Consider the following 13989-nt stretch of genomic DNA (forward strand, 5'->3'; position numbering starts at 1 on the left):
TGCTACAGCAACGGTGTTGCAAGGGATTCTGGAAAATGCAGTTTTTTGTGTTATTGTCTGTCTCCTCCTGGGAATTTCTCTTTTTTAAGTATTTGATGTGAAGACTGCTGCGCTTAGGTGAAAAGAAAATCTGTGTTTTCCAGCTTGGATTGTATTTTGCTTTAACCCTCTAAAATTAGTCTTGCATAACAAAGTCAACTCTTTCACATCCATATAGTAATAAACTTTTCCGTATTTTCAAATGTATTTCCTTTGCCCTTGGTGGTTGTGTCCCTTGGCTGGACAACAAGGCATCGAGGGGTCAGTCACACTTGTTGCTTTTACTGTAACAATCCCCGTATCCTGCAAAATGCTTGTTGTCATGCCAGCTGACCTGAGAATGAACAGAGGGAGTAACTGAAGGTTCAAACAAACCTGCTCCTGTCCTCCTCCAACGCTTTATTGGGTGGTGTGTCAGCGTGACCTGACTCGTGCTTATGTGCGGTTGTGACACAATGTGTTTGTGGAACAAAAGCCGGCCGTCAGGACAGTGCAGGCGCTTGTTGCTTGACCTCTTTTTAAGACCACCAATAACAGGGCTGTGCTCTTCCTGTTTGACGAACACACGCTGCGAATGAATGAGAGGTAGTTAATTTTGTTATTTGTCAGTAAATTGGATTGGCAACTGTCAGATGTTTTCCATTAGTGTTGAAATTAATACACTCCTTTTTACATACCCAGCTGAGGAACTACTCTTGTTGAAAGAATGACACGTCATTCATAAAAATACATTATGAAACTCCTGTTGCATTTTACCGCCTAAAAGACAATCAGATTTTCGGCCTGTAAAACATCAGCATGATTTTTAACATTTAACAGCTTTCTAACGTGTCCTCCCTTCTGCCCGTTTCTTCTCAGGTGAGAGTCAGAGCGGCAGCCATAGAGCGAACCAGTGAGGTGAAGCAGGCATGAGTGTGGACAGCCATCAGGGGGTGGTGACAACCCCTCCCCCGCCCAGTGGAGGGACTAAGGAGCGCTACTTTGACCGGGTCGACGTCAACGATCCGGAGTACATCAGGGCCAGGAACATGTCACCTGACCTCCGGCAGGACTTCAATGTTCTGGAGCAGAAGAAGCGGGTCACACAGATCTTACAGAGCCCAGTAAGTCAAAGGAGGGAAAAGGGGACATGTCTTATCCAGGGAATATTCATTCATACTCTGACTTGGCCTGTCGTGGTTTTAGGCTTCAATATTAGGGTAATGCATGCAGTTGCTGAAACATTAGAGGAGAACAAGACCTACAACGGACATTTGGTAACTGTCTTGGAGAAGACAGTGTAATGGTGTCAGCTAAAGCCACCATGATGCTACACAAAACGTGGTGAAAGACATGAGAAAGGGTGTTGAGTGCAGCTGTAGATGCATATTTACTACGCAGGTAGTGCACAGCCCTGTATGTTAAATGGAGCAGGTGGGAAAGGTGCTTCCTCATTTATGTGATACATTGCATTGAGCTTAGAGAGTCCTGAAAGTTAGGTGAGACTGATCGTGGTGGATCACAGGTGCACAGGACTCCCTCAGAAAAGAGAGGACACCCTCAAGCTCAAAGCTGAACTTTGTGGCAAGAGAAAGTTAATTGCCGCATGGCAGAGCAGTGATTAGCAGAGTCACCTCACAGCATGAAGGTCCTGGGTTCTAATCCACTGACTGGTTTTCTCTGAGGTGCTCCGGATTCCTAAACTGGCAACTCGAAGTTTCCTGTAGGGGTGATCATGAGAGTAAATGTGTTTGTCTGTCTTAATTGTTGTCCCTGTAATAGACTGTTGACCTGTCCAAGGTACCTGTTCCTCAGTCTATGCTGGAATAGACTCCAGCCTCTCGTGACCTTGAGCAAGACAAACAGTTGAATTGAAGGACTGGACCATAAAGTAGTAAATCTTTTGCAAAAGAAGTTGACGGTTGAGTGGTTGATTGACGGTTAGCAAGATTGCAGAAGATCCAATGGAGAACTTGCAGCAAGCAAAGAACTTTTCACCTCACTGACTAATAGTTTGTGTAACCAGTTCCCATTTTCTCTTTCTGTCAGTTATTATTCCCCAATCAAGTGATTTCTGAAGACGTTACAGCAGTGAGTGCATCACATGTGCTTCTGTGTTTGTGCTGGTGTTGCTGTTGTGACACTGGCCACAGAATCACAGCAGTCAGCGGCTTGCTAAAACCCTAATATAACCACCAGCTACCACACCCTCGCTCAGAGAGAGCCATTGCTGGAGCCCTCCAAGTGCCCTCCAGGCCAGAGGCTCCCATGCTGGGTCAGGTTCTGCTGAAGTAAACAACTCTGTGAGCGCAGGGCATATTTCAGCCAACATGCATAATGTTGTGGTTTGATTTTCTTTCCTTGGAGGTCTGGAGAATTACTGTTGCTGTACTCGCCAAAATTAACTGTAGTTCTGGAGGTACAGTTAGAGATTTAAGCCCCTTTTGGGACAGCACACACTCTGGGATATTGTATCCTAGCGAGAGGTTTGTAGTTGGCTGCGGCCTCTGCAAAGATCAGACTGCGGTGCAAAGATTATATCAGCACAGGGAGCGGGTAAACTGGAGCACAAGCTACAGCGACACCTAACTACGAGGTCGCAGAGAAACAACACATACGCCATAGTTTTCTTCCATTCGTTGAATATTCGTCATGCTTCATGGATCAGTTTGTTTCCTTTTTGACCCTCAATGCAATGAATCGCTGTCATGAACTCAACATGAAACTCTGGTGATAATAGTCCCACTCAGCCTGCTCATTTAGCCATGTAAGTAAAGCTCATGGGCTCATGTAAAGACCACACAGTGCTCTCCTGTCGCGCTGTTTGTATTGTGCCCTTTGAACAGTTGCATCACCTTGTGCCGAGGTTTTACAACAAGCCCTCTGCCTTTCGGTTCAGCCTGCGCAGTATTAAGAATATTGACTCTGCACTATTGACTCAAGGCTGCTCTCTGACTGAAGTGCTCCTCACTGTTTACAATGTGGTCTTACATTTGGAGAAGGTTTGTGTCCGCTGGCCTTTGCACTCGTTTGTTTTGAAGTGACATACACTTTGAGTGCTTCAGAGTCTGGTGAGGTTAAAGCTAGGCAAAAGATATGGTTAGATGTTGCTCAGGCAACGAGCGTCATGAATGAATGTTGCTCACACGTAGAGTAATGTAAGCCTGAATGTGTGTGCGCGCGCTTGAAGTCGGGCAGTAGCTGCCGTGGTCTGGCTCGTTCATTTTAAGCTTTAAATGCGATCCGCATTCTGCACATGCCCAGTGTGGTTTTCTTGGCAGGCTGCGTTTTGTGCCAGATGTCTGGGAGGGCAGCAGCATGATGCTGCTGATGCAGGCTTCCACTTGATACTAGCATATGTCTGTGAATGTGTGTGTGTGTGTATGTGATTGAGTACCGCAAGTGCAGTTAGGGGTGAGCAAATGAGTGAGTATATTTAAGGGCCCTGCTAGGAGCCGGCTGCAGGGCACGGCGGGGCCGTCGCTGAGCGTCTGTGGCTGACCATCACTGGTATTTGTGTCTGGCACAGCTGGCTCTAGCGTGTCCTTATCAGCAGCTATACAGCGTGTTGAATCAATGGCAGAGGTCGTCAGTGAGAGAGCTTTCCGACTGGCTTTTGAGCCTTGATTTTTTGAGTATATCTTGATGTTTCTGTTTGAGAACTCAAGCCACTGACTAGTTATTTCTGGGGACTTACACTAGAAAACACATACTGTCAACCAGCTGATCATTGGTTCTAGTCTTTGTGTTGCATTCAAGTGCCCCTTTTAAGCCATGCTCTAGTTCTTGGTTGAAAATCATAGTCTAAACTCATGGTGTATATCAGAGTAAATTACTATATATAAAACTGACATCATGTTTTTTAATAAGGGGACAAATATTAAGCTCTAGCTGCTCTAATCAATGTTTTTTTTACTATATAATAAGAGTAAATCAAGTGATTATGTGTAATGTTAAAGACTTGGCTTGTAGAGGTGAACCCGCAGAGAATTATCACTTGACACTGCAGTTCCCATCAGCTCTAGAGTATTGCAGTATTGTTTGGGCCTAACTTTACTGTTCTGGTTCACTCTCACTGTTGTCATCAAGCTAACGACTTGGCAGCTGTTCAGCAAAAACGCTCTGATCGCCATGTATAGACTGAACGCTACCTGCTCAGCACCAAACAGACAGACGGCTGTAGTGAGTAGCTGGTGAACGTAGCGGAGCATTTAGATGCTAAAGCCAGGTATTTTTCTCAGGAGTTGGTGGAGACCAAAATAAGAGCTAAAAGAGGTAAGAGTATTGGATTTGCATTCATCAGGTTGCCAGAAACACGGCTCCAAATGAATGTTAATGTTGACTAACAAGGCAGCTGTGAACACATACACCATAACAACCGTATATGATGATGATTTATCCATATTGTACCAATTAATGCTGTTCCTTCACTGGTTTACAGAATGTATACCGTTATGCTAAATACCTTTGCATGTTTTGACAAGCTATCACCAGTAATTTCACCAGCTGGACATTTTAGGTTGCCCACTGCTGTGTTACACTTGCGGTCGTGCAGTGTTATGTATATTATTCCCACTTGATGTGGTTTTGAACGTGAGCCAACCAGCTCTCAGCCAGCAGTAACAGGTGGCTCCCTGCAGGCCGCAGACTGTTTCCAGCCTTTACATGAGGACAGTTGGCCCCTGAGCACAGGTTTACTCATATTCAACAACAACAATAACAAGTGTGTGTCACCAGCTGGACATGCACATGTGTGCCTGCCCCCCATCTCTCTCTCTCTCTGTCTTCTATTATCTCCATTTCTTTCTCCATCCTTCTCAGCCAATTGCTCTCTCTGTATCTCATGTTCAGCTCCAGCAACAACAAGTGTGTCACCAGCTGGGTGTCCACACATGTGCCGCCTCTCTCTCCCCCCTCTCTCTCTCTCTCTTCATCCCTCATTCTCTCTCTCTCGCTCTCTCTCTCTCTCTGTTTGTTTTCATTCCAGTGTTATGGGACTAGTGGCGGCTCCAGATTACATGTTTCCAGGGCTCAGATGGCAGGTTGTATTTAAAGTTGGACCAATATAGACCAGGCGGGACTAGATCAACTCAGCTGACTTATCCACCCACTTCATTCATGCAGCAGTGTTTACCTTTAGAAGTCAGAGGCGACAGCCGAACCTTGAACCCTTTCAGACCCTTTTTTACCGTCTCGTCCCACCAGCCTGTGTGGACACTTGCAGGGACTCAGGCTGAGCACTGATCGCATTTTTAACTTGAATGCTGGCAGTGTTTTCATCTCCTCTATGGAAATTAGAACAAAAGATTTTTGATGCAGTGAATACATTTAAAAAAACTTAGAGAAATGTAATTTGTAGTTATTTTAAGATTAGCAACAGAGAAATATGTTTTCCTTACTGAACTTCTGGTTAGTGTGTATGTGTGTGTGTCATTTACTTGATTTATTTGATTATTTAAAGTCATATGAGGAGGCAAGAAAGAGGAGGAAGTGATGGATTTTTCAGAAGGCTTGCGGTGGAAATGTCGGTTAACACAAAGCGCGTCTTGTATGACATGCAACGATAGAAATTTGCCTTGAGGTGGTTTGGGAGGCACACTGAGGTGGTTTTCTGTTGCTTTTCATACGCCAGAAGGAGCTTGGATACAGATTTTGGCTGCAAGTCCAAGTCTCATGATGTCATGGATGATAAATCATGATAAAATGCGGTTAAGCCTCTCTTTGTGTTTCTCTATAGCTGCTTGGAACGAGGTTGCTGTGACTTTATTTGCAACCCAACAAGTCAAAAGGTCAAAAGCCCTCAGAAGCTTGAAATTAAATCAGATGAAATTGAATTTGAGTCGTCTTTCCACATGCTGCTTCTATTTTCGGCGTCTCTGCTCATCTTGCCTTTTCCCCTGCTATTAGCGTTTCCTCTCCTGTCTCTCGCATCTTGTGGCTCAGTTTGTTCATCATCCACAGAAATGATTTAGTGATGCCAAGTGGTCAATTTACTCAGCCTCATTTGCACAAGTCCTGTGGTTTTCAGAGGAAGTGCACATCACCCCCCCCCGCCAGAAAACACAAGTGGATAATTTATGGTGCTGTGGCGGGTTCTGCTGAGAACCCCCTTGCGTGAGGCAAATGTCACGGCTGCTCTGTATGATGTTTCCCTGTTTCTTTTTAAAGTCCTGAAGGTCTCATTTGATAGAACATTAGTGGCTGAACCAACTTTAGAGGCTCTTTTTGAAAACCGCCGTCTTTCCCCTCACAACCACGTCTCGGCAGCTGCGTTTCAGTTTGGCATTTCACGACATGTCGTGGGTGCTGAGCCTCCAGCAGTCGAGCACTGCCGTTAGGATTAGAGGGTAACATACTACACTTTAGCTCGTGCAGCCTCAAAAGGATAGGCCAAAAGTGACAAGAATCCTCCTGTGCTCAGTGTGTTCGCTTTACGCTGTTAGTCACCAAGCAAAATGAATGTAGAGATTTTTTTCTTTGCTAAACTGATGCATGAATGTATCTGCAAAGATTCAATAGGCCCGATCCATGTCAGTGCAGTAGTTTCCTGCTCAATGTCATTTATCAGCTACATTCATTCAGTCACATCACAGTCAGCTTTTGACTCTGGTGTAGAATTTTTACTCTGTTTCAACAAAGCAACTCAGGTACACACATAATACAGGTCATCTGCAAACACTGACACACTTTATCGTCACTTTTAAGAATGTCATCGGTGTAAATGATCTCCTGCGCTCTGATTTTCCCGCACTTTCTGTCGGGGTGAACAAGTTCATCCCTCAAGAAAGAGAGCAGAGAGTTTATGCAGGGAGACGCTGCAGCCACATTTAGGGACCAATTTCACTGACGCGCAGTCTGAGGTGAGATGGGGGCGATCAGTAGCATTGGCGAGATTGCAGGCAGGCACTCTCCTGCTTTGTAACACTGTCACGTTGGTGGCTTGAAAGAACAGCGTTGTGCTGACATAACTGGGGAGGCTGTGGCTGAAATTACTCACCTCACACATCACACGTGTGTTACTACAAGCTTTAGGATCGTGTGTGTGTCTGTCGTTGCACGTACGTAAGTAAGAGTCTTTTCATGCCAAAATAGGTTTGGCCAGTTGAGATTAATGTAATTTGATCTTGGATGTCATCACCAAGACACCTGAAAATGCAGGTCACTGTGTTCTTCCAGATGAACTGTGATGCAGTGTTGTCGGAGTGAGAACGTAATCTTAACCTGCTACAGGAAATGACCCCAAAACACAGGGTGACATTTGATATTCAGCTGAGAAAAGCCTAGTTTCATCTCTGTTCACGACAAGCTGCTCCTGTCTGTTGTTTTTAAGCCCTGGTCGCTAAACAATAACCAGATTTTTCTAAATGCACTTAATTAAACTCTGCTGTAGTGAGTCAGATAATACCATAATTGTCTCATTTCACATGAGGACACGAGCGTGTGTGAGGTAATGCCGAAACCATCAGGAGCGACACACACTTGCAGGATCATCAGCTTTGCTTGCAACAAAATCGTAAAAAGCCCCGTCTTCCTTTCCCACAGGATGACGCACGACAGTTTAAGTGTCACCTGTATCTGGAACAATAACCGAAGCTGAGGCAAGGGGATCACAACAAAAGGAAACTTCTCTGGAAGTTATGTGACGCAAGCTCTCGGAAGCTCCTTTTATAGTGAGAAATCGAAGAAAAGTTTCTATTGTCTCTGTGAGTGTGACCCAAATGATCCAACGTTTGCACGTGAAAATGTATTTTTAACTAGTAAAATCTGATGAAGTACTCTTTTCAGGAAGCAGCCCTGATGTAATGTTCTTCAGACTGACACGTGAAAGAAAACAAGGAACTAGTTATCAGCAACAGCCAATAAACGCTCACCTCTACGACAGAGAATGTCTGCAACATTTTCTTTAATGCCTCGAACGACCCAATCTGAGGCTCCTCCGCTGAAGAGCTGGCCGAGCTCCAACCCGCACATCACCTTAATACGCTCAAGACTGCAACAGTTCCATTTTGAAAGATTAGCGTTTGCCATTTTGGAGCAGTCACGGAAACACTTTTTCATTGCTCTGATTGGATAACATTTTTTCCTGCAGTAAGCGGAGAGACCTGCTCGGCCTGCTCGCCTGTCAGTGATTTTAATCTGGCAGGACGGAGGATGGATGTTTGTGTTATTTCTCTCTCCAGAGGTGAATGTGCCGTAACTGCAGTGATGTAATGTGGCGTCGCTCTGAAGTTTCGCTCCACTTCCTGCCTTTGGGTTGAAGTGTTAATCAGAGTTGAGCAGTCACGCCACAGCAGCTAAAAAAACACACTTGATGCGTGGTTATTTTTATTGATGCAGATGTGGGGGTTGTACTGAAATATTAATGATAGGATCCACATTAGGCCCCAGGATTAGTCTGTTTAGATGATGGGAATCAAATCCCTGCTGTCATAATCTTCTTGAGAACACACACACACATTTTGCGTGTGTTGTGCTCATGTGTTTTCTAATAGGTTGCATTCCAAAAACACTGCACGTCTGATGTGCTGAAACTTCATCTGAAATTGACAGGACAGTCTTTTGAAAACAAAGATTATTCTGATTCTGTGTCATAAATTGCAGCAAACAATTTGTGACTCTAAAGCTATTTTGATGGGTATTTTTGTATTAACAATGGATCAGATGACGACTTTTATGTGTCATGGAGGAACTCCAGATATTTTTTTGGCCAGCTGCCACTGTGGCAAAATCTACCAGCCGCTTTCTTGATTTTAGCAGCAGGTGAAACTGCATGTTAAAAGATAAAAGAACTAAATCAATCATAGTCAAGCAACAGACTACTTTATTTCACAAGTTCACTTCACGTCGCATTTGGCAGGTGTCAGGTGCTAATTTCCAACCCTGGTTCTAAGCATCTTTTAATGATTTCTTTCTCTCTTTTGCTCTTGTCTTTAATTGTTTCTGCTCACTCTTACTTCTTGCATTGTGTTATTTTCAGCCACAGCAGCTTTCAGCAAAAAGCTCTTAAAGTACAATATACTGTGAGCGACTAGCTGGTGAACACAGTGGAGCAGGTAGAGACCAAAACAGAGCTAAAAGGAGATAAGGTTTTGGACTCACATCCATCAGATGACCAGAAACATGAAATGAATGAGGAGCCTTTCTAGTCAAGTCAGGATGGCAGAATCTGCCCGAGGGTCAAAGATGGCACAACAGTCATTGAAACAGAAACACCCAGAACAACAGCTACAACTGAAAACCAAAAACCCACCACTGTCAGATATCCGCAACATGCTGGTTGCCACAGCAACCTTGCCACCAGGGAGGGAGGAATGTCTGGCTCGGGTTCAGGACCAGCGGTGCTCCGGGACTCTATGCGTCCTGACACGGGAGGGGGACGGGGGCTGCTCCACTTTTAACAAAACAGCCCCACATGGGCATAAAACCCAAGGCCCAGACTCTGTTCGCACAACACTAATGGACCATCCCATGTGGTGACTTGATTGGATGTGGGGGGGGCAGAGACGAGGGGAAGTTAAGTGTCAGAGATGTTTTTGTGCTCTGTCTGGAATGTGTTGACTGGTGAAGAAGCACTGAGATGAAATAAAGGCATGAATATTGGATGTGCTGAACGTTGGCCTGCCAGAGGAGTCATCGCATGGAAACAGCATCATGGCCTATTTTCACGCTCAGACTGCGCTGATTCTGCCACAGATTTCCATCAGTGGTTTTAAATTTCCAGCAGGAAGTTAAAGTGGACTCACAGGCTGCTAACTCTATGACGAGGTGAAGTCCATTTAGAGTCAAGACCAGATCCAATGGGGGGAAACACTTGGGACCGAAACAGGCAGTAGTGTGCACGTCTCCTCAAATGATACCATATCCCTGAAGGAGAGGCGGACATGAACTGCACGTCCCTGCAGTAGATCCACACTACACATCAGGGTTTTGATGAATCCGCTTTTAGAGATTTGAGGACTTTGTTTGAGTTTCCATTTGCTTTTATATATTTTGAGGTTATTATTACAGCTGTGCAAAAGATACCAATTTCTGACTGTGAACTGAGGAGAGGATAAAAGTGCATGTTTGCATAAATCAGAGCACAAAGTCCAGAAAACTGAAGGCAAACATGAGAACAGTGCTTCTGCTTGACGCTGCTTCGTCAGCGCACTCTCTCGCCAAACGGAAGCGATCGTGTGTTAAAACTGACTGAAGACAAACTTAAAAACAAGCGGATGGCAAATCATGACGTGGAAAATAACATCGTCTGTGTTGGTCACAGCTCTAATTGCATAAGCCAGCAGGGAAAGGTGACTGTGCCTCCTGAGAGGTTAACAACCTTATTAAGATTATGAGCACCTATACGTATCGTATTACCCGCTGCTCCCCTCTGCAGCCGCAGTTTAAACGATATCACATGTCTGCAATAGTTGCAAACCCTCCATCAACACGTTCAAACAGTCCCTGACACTTTCTGTCGTGATCGTCAGTCTGAGAAATCTTGTGTTTCTTTGTTGAACATTTTATTTATGAGCTGCTGCATGATGAGGAACATTTACTTTGAAGGAAACTAAAAAGATAAAACCATACAGTACTTTATATGATGTAACACGGCCAGCTGTGTGTGTGTGTGTCTTGCATAAGAGCAGGTTTGCATATACTGTATTGTGTCTTTGGGTTCAGCAGATGACTATAGTCTGGACATGAGGATTAGCCACACACACATTCTCTCTCTCTTTCTCTCTCCCAGCCACACCAAGCAGCCAATCACAGCGCAGGCCGCGAGCTAGCCAAACAGCCAATCCTGACTCAGCGTGTTGCATAGCCAGCCTATCGTTATCCAGCTTCATAGAGCGCTTTGAGGACGATTCACATTGACACCCGAGGAGCCTGTCTAATCTGTGATTAACTCGTCTCCCTCGTTCTTCCTCTCTTTATTCCCGCTCTTCCTGTCTACCTTAATGTTCCCACATTTTTACTCTTTCATCCTTCTGTCACCGCTAATCCCCGGCGCTCTCTCCTCCCCTTTACTCTAATATGTCTCGCCATCATCTCTCCCTATCTTTTCTCTTTTTTTTCCAAAATACCATTACAGTTAAAGTAAGTTGATGTGCCTGAAAAAACTAATTTAATTTCACTTTAAAAATGCCTTCAAAGTATGATAAATTATTTTTTTTTGCTATTTACGCTGCATAGCGCTTCATTCAATCTCATGACTCTTTAAAGGCAAAATATGTAACATTACTGCATTAAAATGACTAGACCAACTGTATGTTATATATCTTGTTGAATTTCATACTTACATTATTCAAAATGTTTCCAAAAATGTTTAAACCCAGACAATTTCATTTGGTTGCCTGTCAGTGGTGTCATATCCGTTTAGCATTGCATACAGACATTGGATATTGCATTTAGGGAAATTTGAGGGTTCAGTTTCCCGTTTTTGACACATGGCATCTTCTCAGTGTCATGTTATTTCCCCTCTCAACTCCTTCTCTCTCCTCTTCTCTTCTCCTCTCTTCCAGGCCTTCAAGGAGGAGTTGGAGAGTCTGATCCAGGAGCAGCAGCGGAAGGGGAACAACCCCACTGGCCTGTTGGCCCTCAGACAGATCGCTGACTTCTTCATGGCCAGCTCAGTGGCCGGCTTCAGCACCTCCCCCCTCAGTGAGTGCTCACAGCGCAGTGGCCCGTTACCCCGGGCAACCAGACAGTAACATTCAGCACAACATGCCACCCTTGCCCAGGGTGCAGCCGCTTTGAACTGAAAAACAAAGCTCGGCATGTGAAGAGAGGGGATCCATACTCAAACATGAGGTTTGTGCGCTTAGGGGCATAAATACCCCGAGACGACCCAGCCCCAGACTCCGGAAGAGCTGCGCATATTTCTCTGGGTTTTGATCCTTTGTGAGTTCTGTCCAGGAGTCCATATGTGAAGTCTGCTTCCAATCACGGTGCTGGAATGCACAACTAATGCTGAATTACACGTCAAAGGCGCTATAGCAGTTCAGTTTAGCGTTTCCCTAAAATATACCCGTAATGAGTGAGTCTAAGTAGGCGTCGGCAGTGAGCGAAGTATTGAGGGTTGCAGTGTTGTTTACATCACCTCAGTGTGGAAGTTAGGACTCGTGGAGCCAGATGTGTCAGATAGAAATACAGATGTTGGATTGTGTCATTGCAACTGTTAGGAGGAGAGGATAACAGTGTATCGTGAATGTCCTATAAGACACGCCTGAATTGAGTTTGTTCCTGTAGATTTGGATGCAAACCACAAATTTTAACACAACTTGATCTGCAACCACTCTGCAAGCAGCGCTCTCTTTCATGTATTTTTGATTTAACGCTGATCATACCATTGTTCAGGTCTGGGGATGGTCACTCCCATCAACGACATGTACGGAGTGGAATCCACCACGATGGTGAAAGGCGAGAAGCTGACGCGCTGCAAACTGGCCAGCCTCTACAGACTGGTGGACCTGTTCAGCTGGGCCCACTTCGCCAACTCCTACATCACAGTAAGATGCTGCAGCCAAGAGCGTGGCCTGTTTTTTTACGGTACTGCGCACTAGATTTACTTGACCTTTTCCTCGTCTTAGGGTCGAGTCAGTAAGGAGCAAGACCACATCCTTATCATCCCCAGAGGACTGTCATTCGCTGAGGCATCTGCATCAAACCTGGTAAGACACCCGAGAAGCCGCGGACTGTTCCCGACAGAGATATTGAGTTACACACCCAGCTGCAAAAATCTCCTTTAACTGGACAAAAATCAGATTTTCCATTTAATTTAAAGGTGATTATAACAAGTGAAATATTCTGAGTTGGGGATGAATTTCTGTCTTTAAATAAGATTGGCAGTTCTATTTAGTTTAAAGGTTTGTGTAGATTTGGAATTGAAAGCAAGAAACACACAACAAAGAGACTATTTAGAAATGCATTTTAAAGCTTAACTCTGACTTAAGCAAGCCCTTGGTTAGAGTGAAACAAATGAGGCTGTAAATGTCTGTGTCGCCGTCCTTGTCTGTGTGCATTTGTCCTCTGAATATCATGGTTTTGTCCTTCACTAGACAGGGCTAATGCTTTTCCACTTTGCTTCATCAGCCACTTACTTCCTTCAGTTTTCTTCCTCGAATTGTATGAAGAGGAAATATAGAAGATGGATTTCATGTCAGTGTTTTTGAGCGCTTCAAAAGCCAACGTGCCTCCTTTTCTCTCTCTCTCTGTTTGTCATGTTCTCTGTTCATATTGACACGAGTCTGACCGGAGCGTCCCTTCTCTCAGTCTGCTGCCTCCCTGCATCAAGTCAGCAAATATTGTGGTTGCGGTCGTTTGTCCGTCTAGTTTCGGTTCAAAGAGTGAACATGTCGTCACGGCGCTGGGCATGTCGTGTCAATAGATGAGCGTAATAATCTGTTGGCAGCCCTGTTTCCTTTTTAACTCCCTCTAATTCAGTTTCTATTTCCATCCGATTTTCTGTGTCTCTGTTTTCCTCTTTCTCTCCCTCTGGTCTCCAGCCAAGTGTCTATTTCTGCACATTCCAATATATCAAGTTGAAAGAGAAAAAAAAGCTTCTCTCAGCATTAAAAACAAGATATAACAACCCAATTTGTCATATTAACAGAATTTATGGCCTAAATTGTTTTATAGACAAACTGAATAGCCTGAATAAGATAATGACGTGTGCTTGGCGCGATCCACCGGGTGGACGCTTCAGTTTAGATCTATAAAAAATCCTTTAATGTTAATATTTCCTTTAAAAATACGTTTTTGTGTGTCAACCACAACATATGAGTTTTGTAAAACTTTGTCTCCATATTAAAACCTCAGTCAAGTTTGTGTGGCCCTGTGCTTTACAGTATTGCCATATATAGATTTTGTCGTTTATTGTGCATCTATAAAATCTCACATATGGAAAACATGAACCGACACTAAGAAATATATCAACTTGCCCAATAGTAATAAATTCTTACATGCTATGGTGGATGTGGTTTGTTTGAT

General features: G+C 44.3%; 1 protein-coding gene across 3 annotated transcripts in view; it reads left to right on the forward strand.

Annotated features, from left to right (window-relative positions):
- Nucleotides 1-13989, forward strand: part of add3a (adducin 3 (gamma) a) — a 66100-nt gene that overhangs the window by 32171 nt on the left and 19940 nt on the right. For all 3 annotated transcript variants that reach the window (XM_041964246.1, XM_041964238.1, XM_041964253.1), the window contains exons 2-5: nucleotides 898-1142; nucleotides 11523-11661; nucleotides 12358-12509; nucleotides 12591-12671. In XM_041964246.1, coding sequence (XP_041820180.1) covers nucleotides 948-1142; nucleotides 11523-11661; nucleotides 12358-12509; nucleotides 12591-12671 — 567 coding nt within the window. In that variant the 5' untranslated portion in view covers nucleotides 898-947. The remainder of the gene's footprint in view (nucleotides 1-897; nucleotides 1143-11522; nucleotides 11662-12357; nucleotides 12510-12590; nucleotides 12672-13989) is intronic.

This window comes from Chelmon rostratus, chromosome 3 (genome assembly GCF_017976325.1).
Source record: "Chelmon rostratus isolate fCheRos1 chromosome 3, fCheRos1.pri, whole genome shotgun sequence".
Lineage (NCBI taxonomy): Eukaryota > Metazoa > Chordata > Actinopteri > Chaetodontiformes > Chaetodontidae > Chelmon > Chelmon rostratus.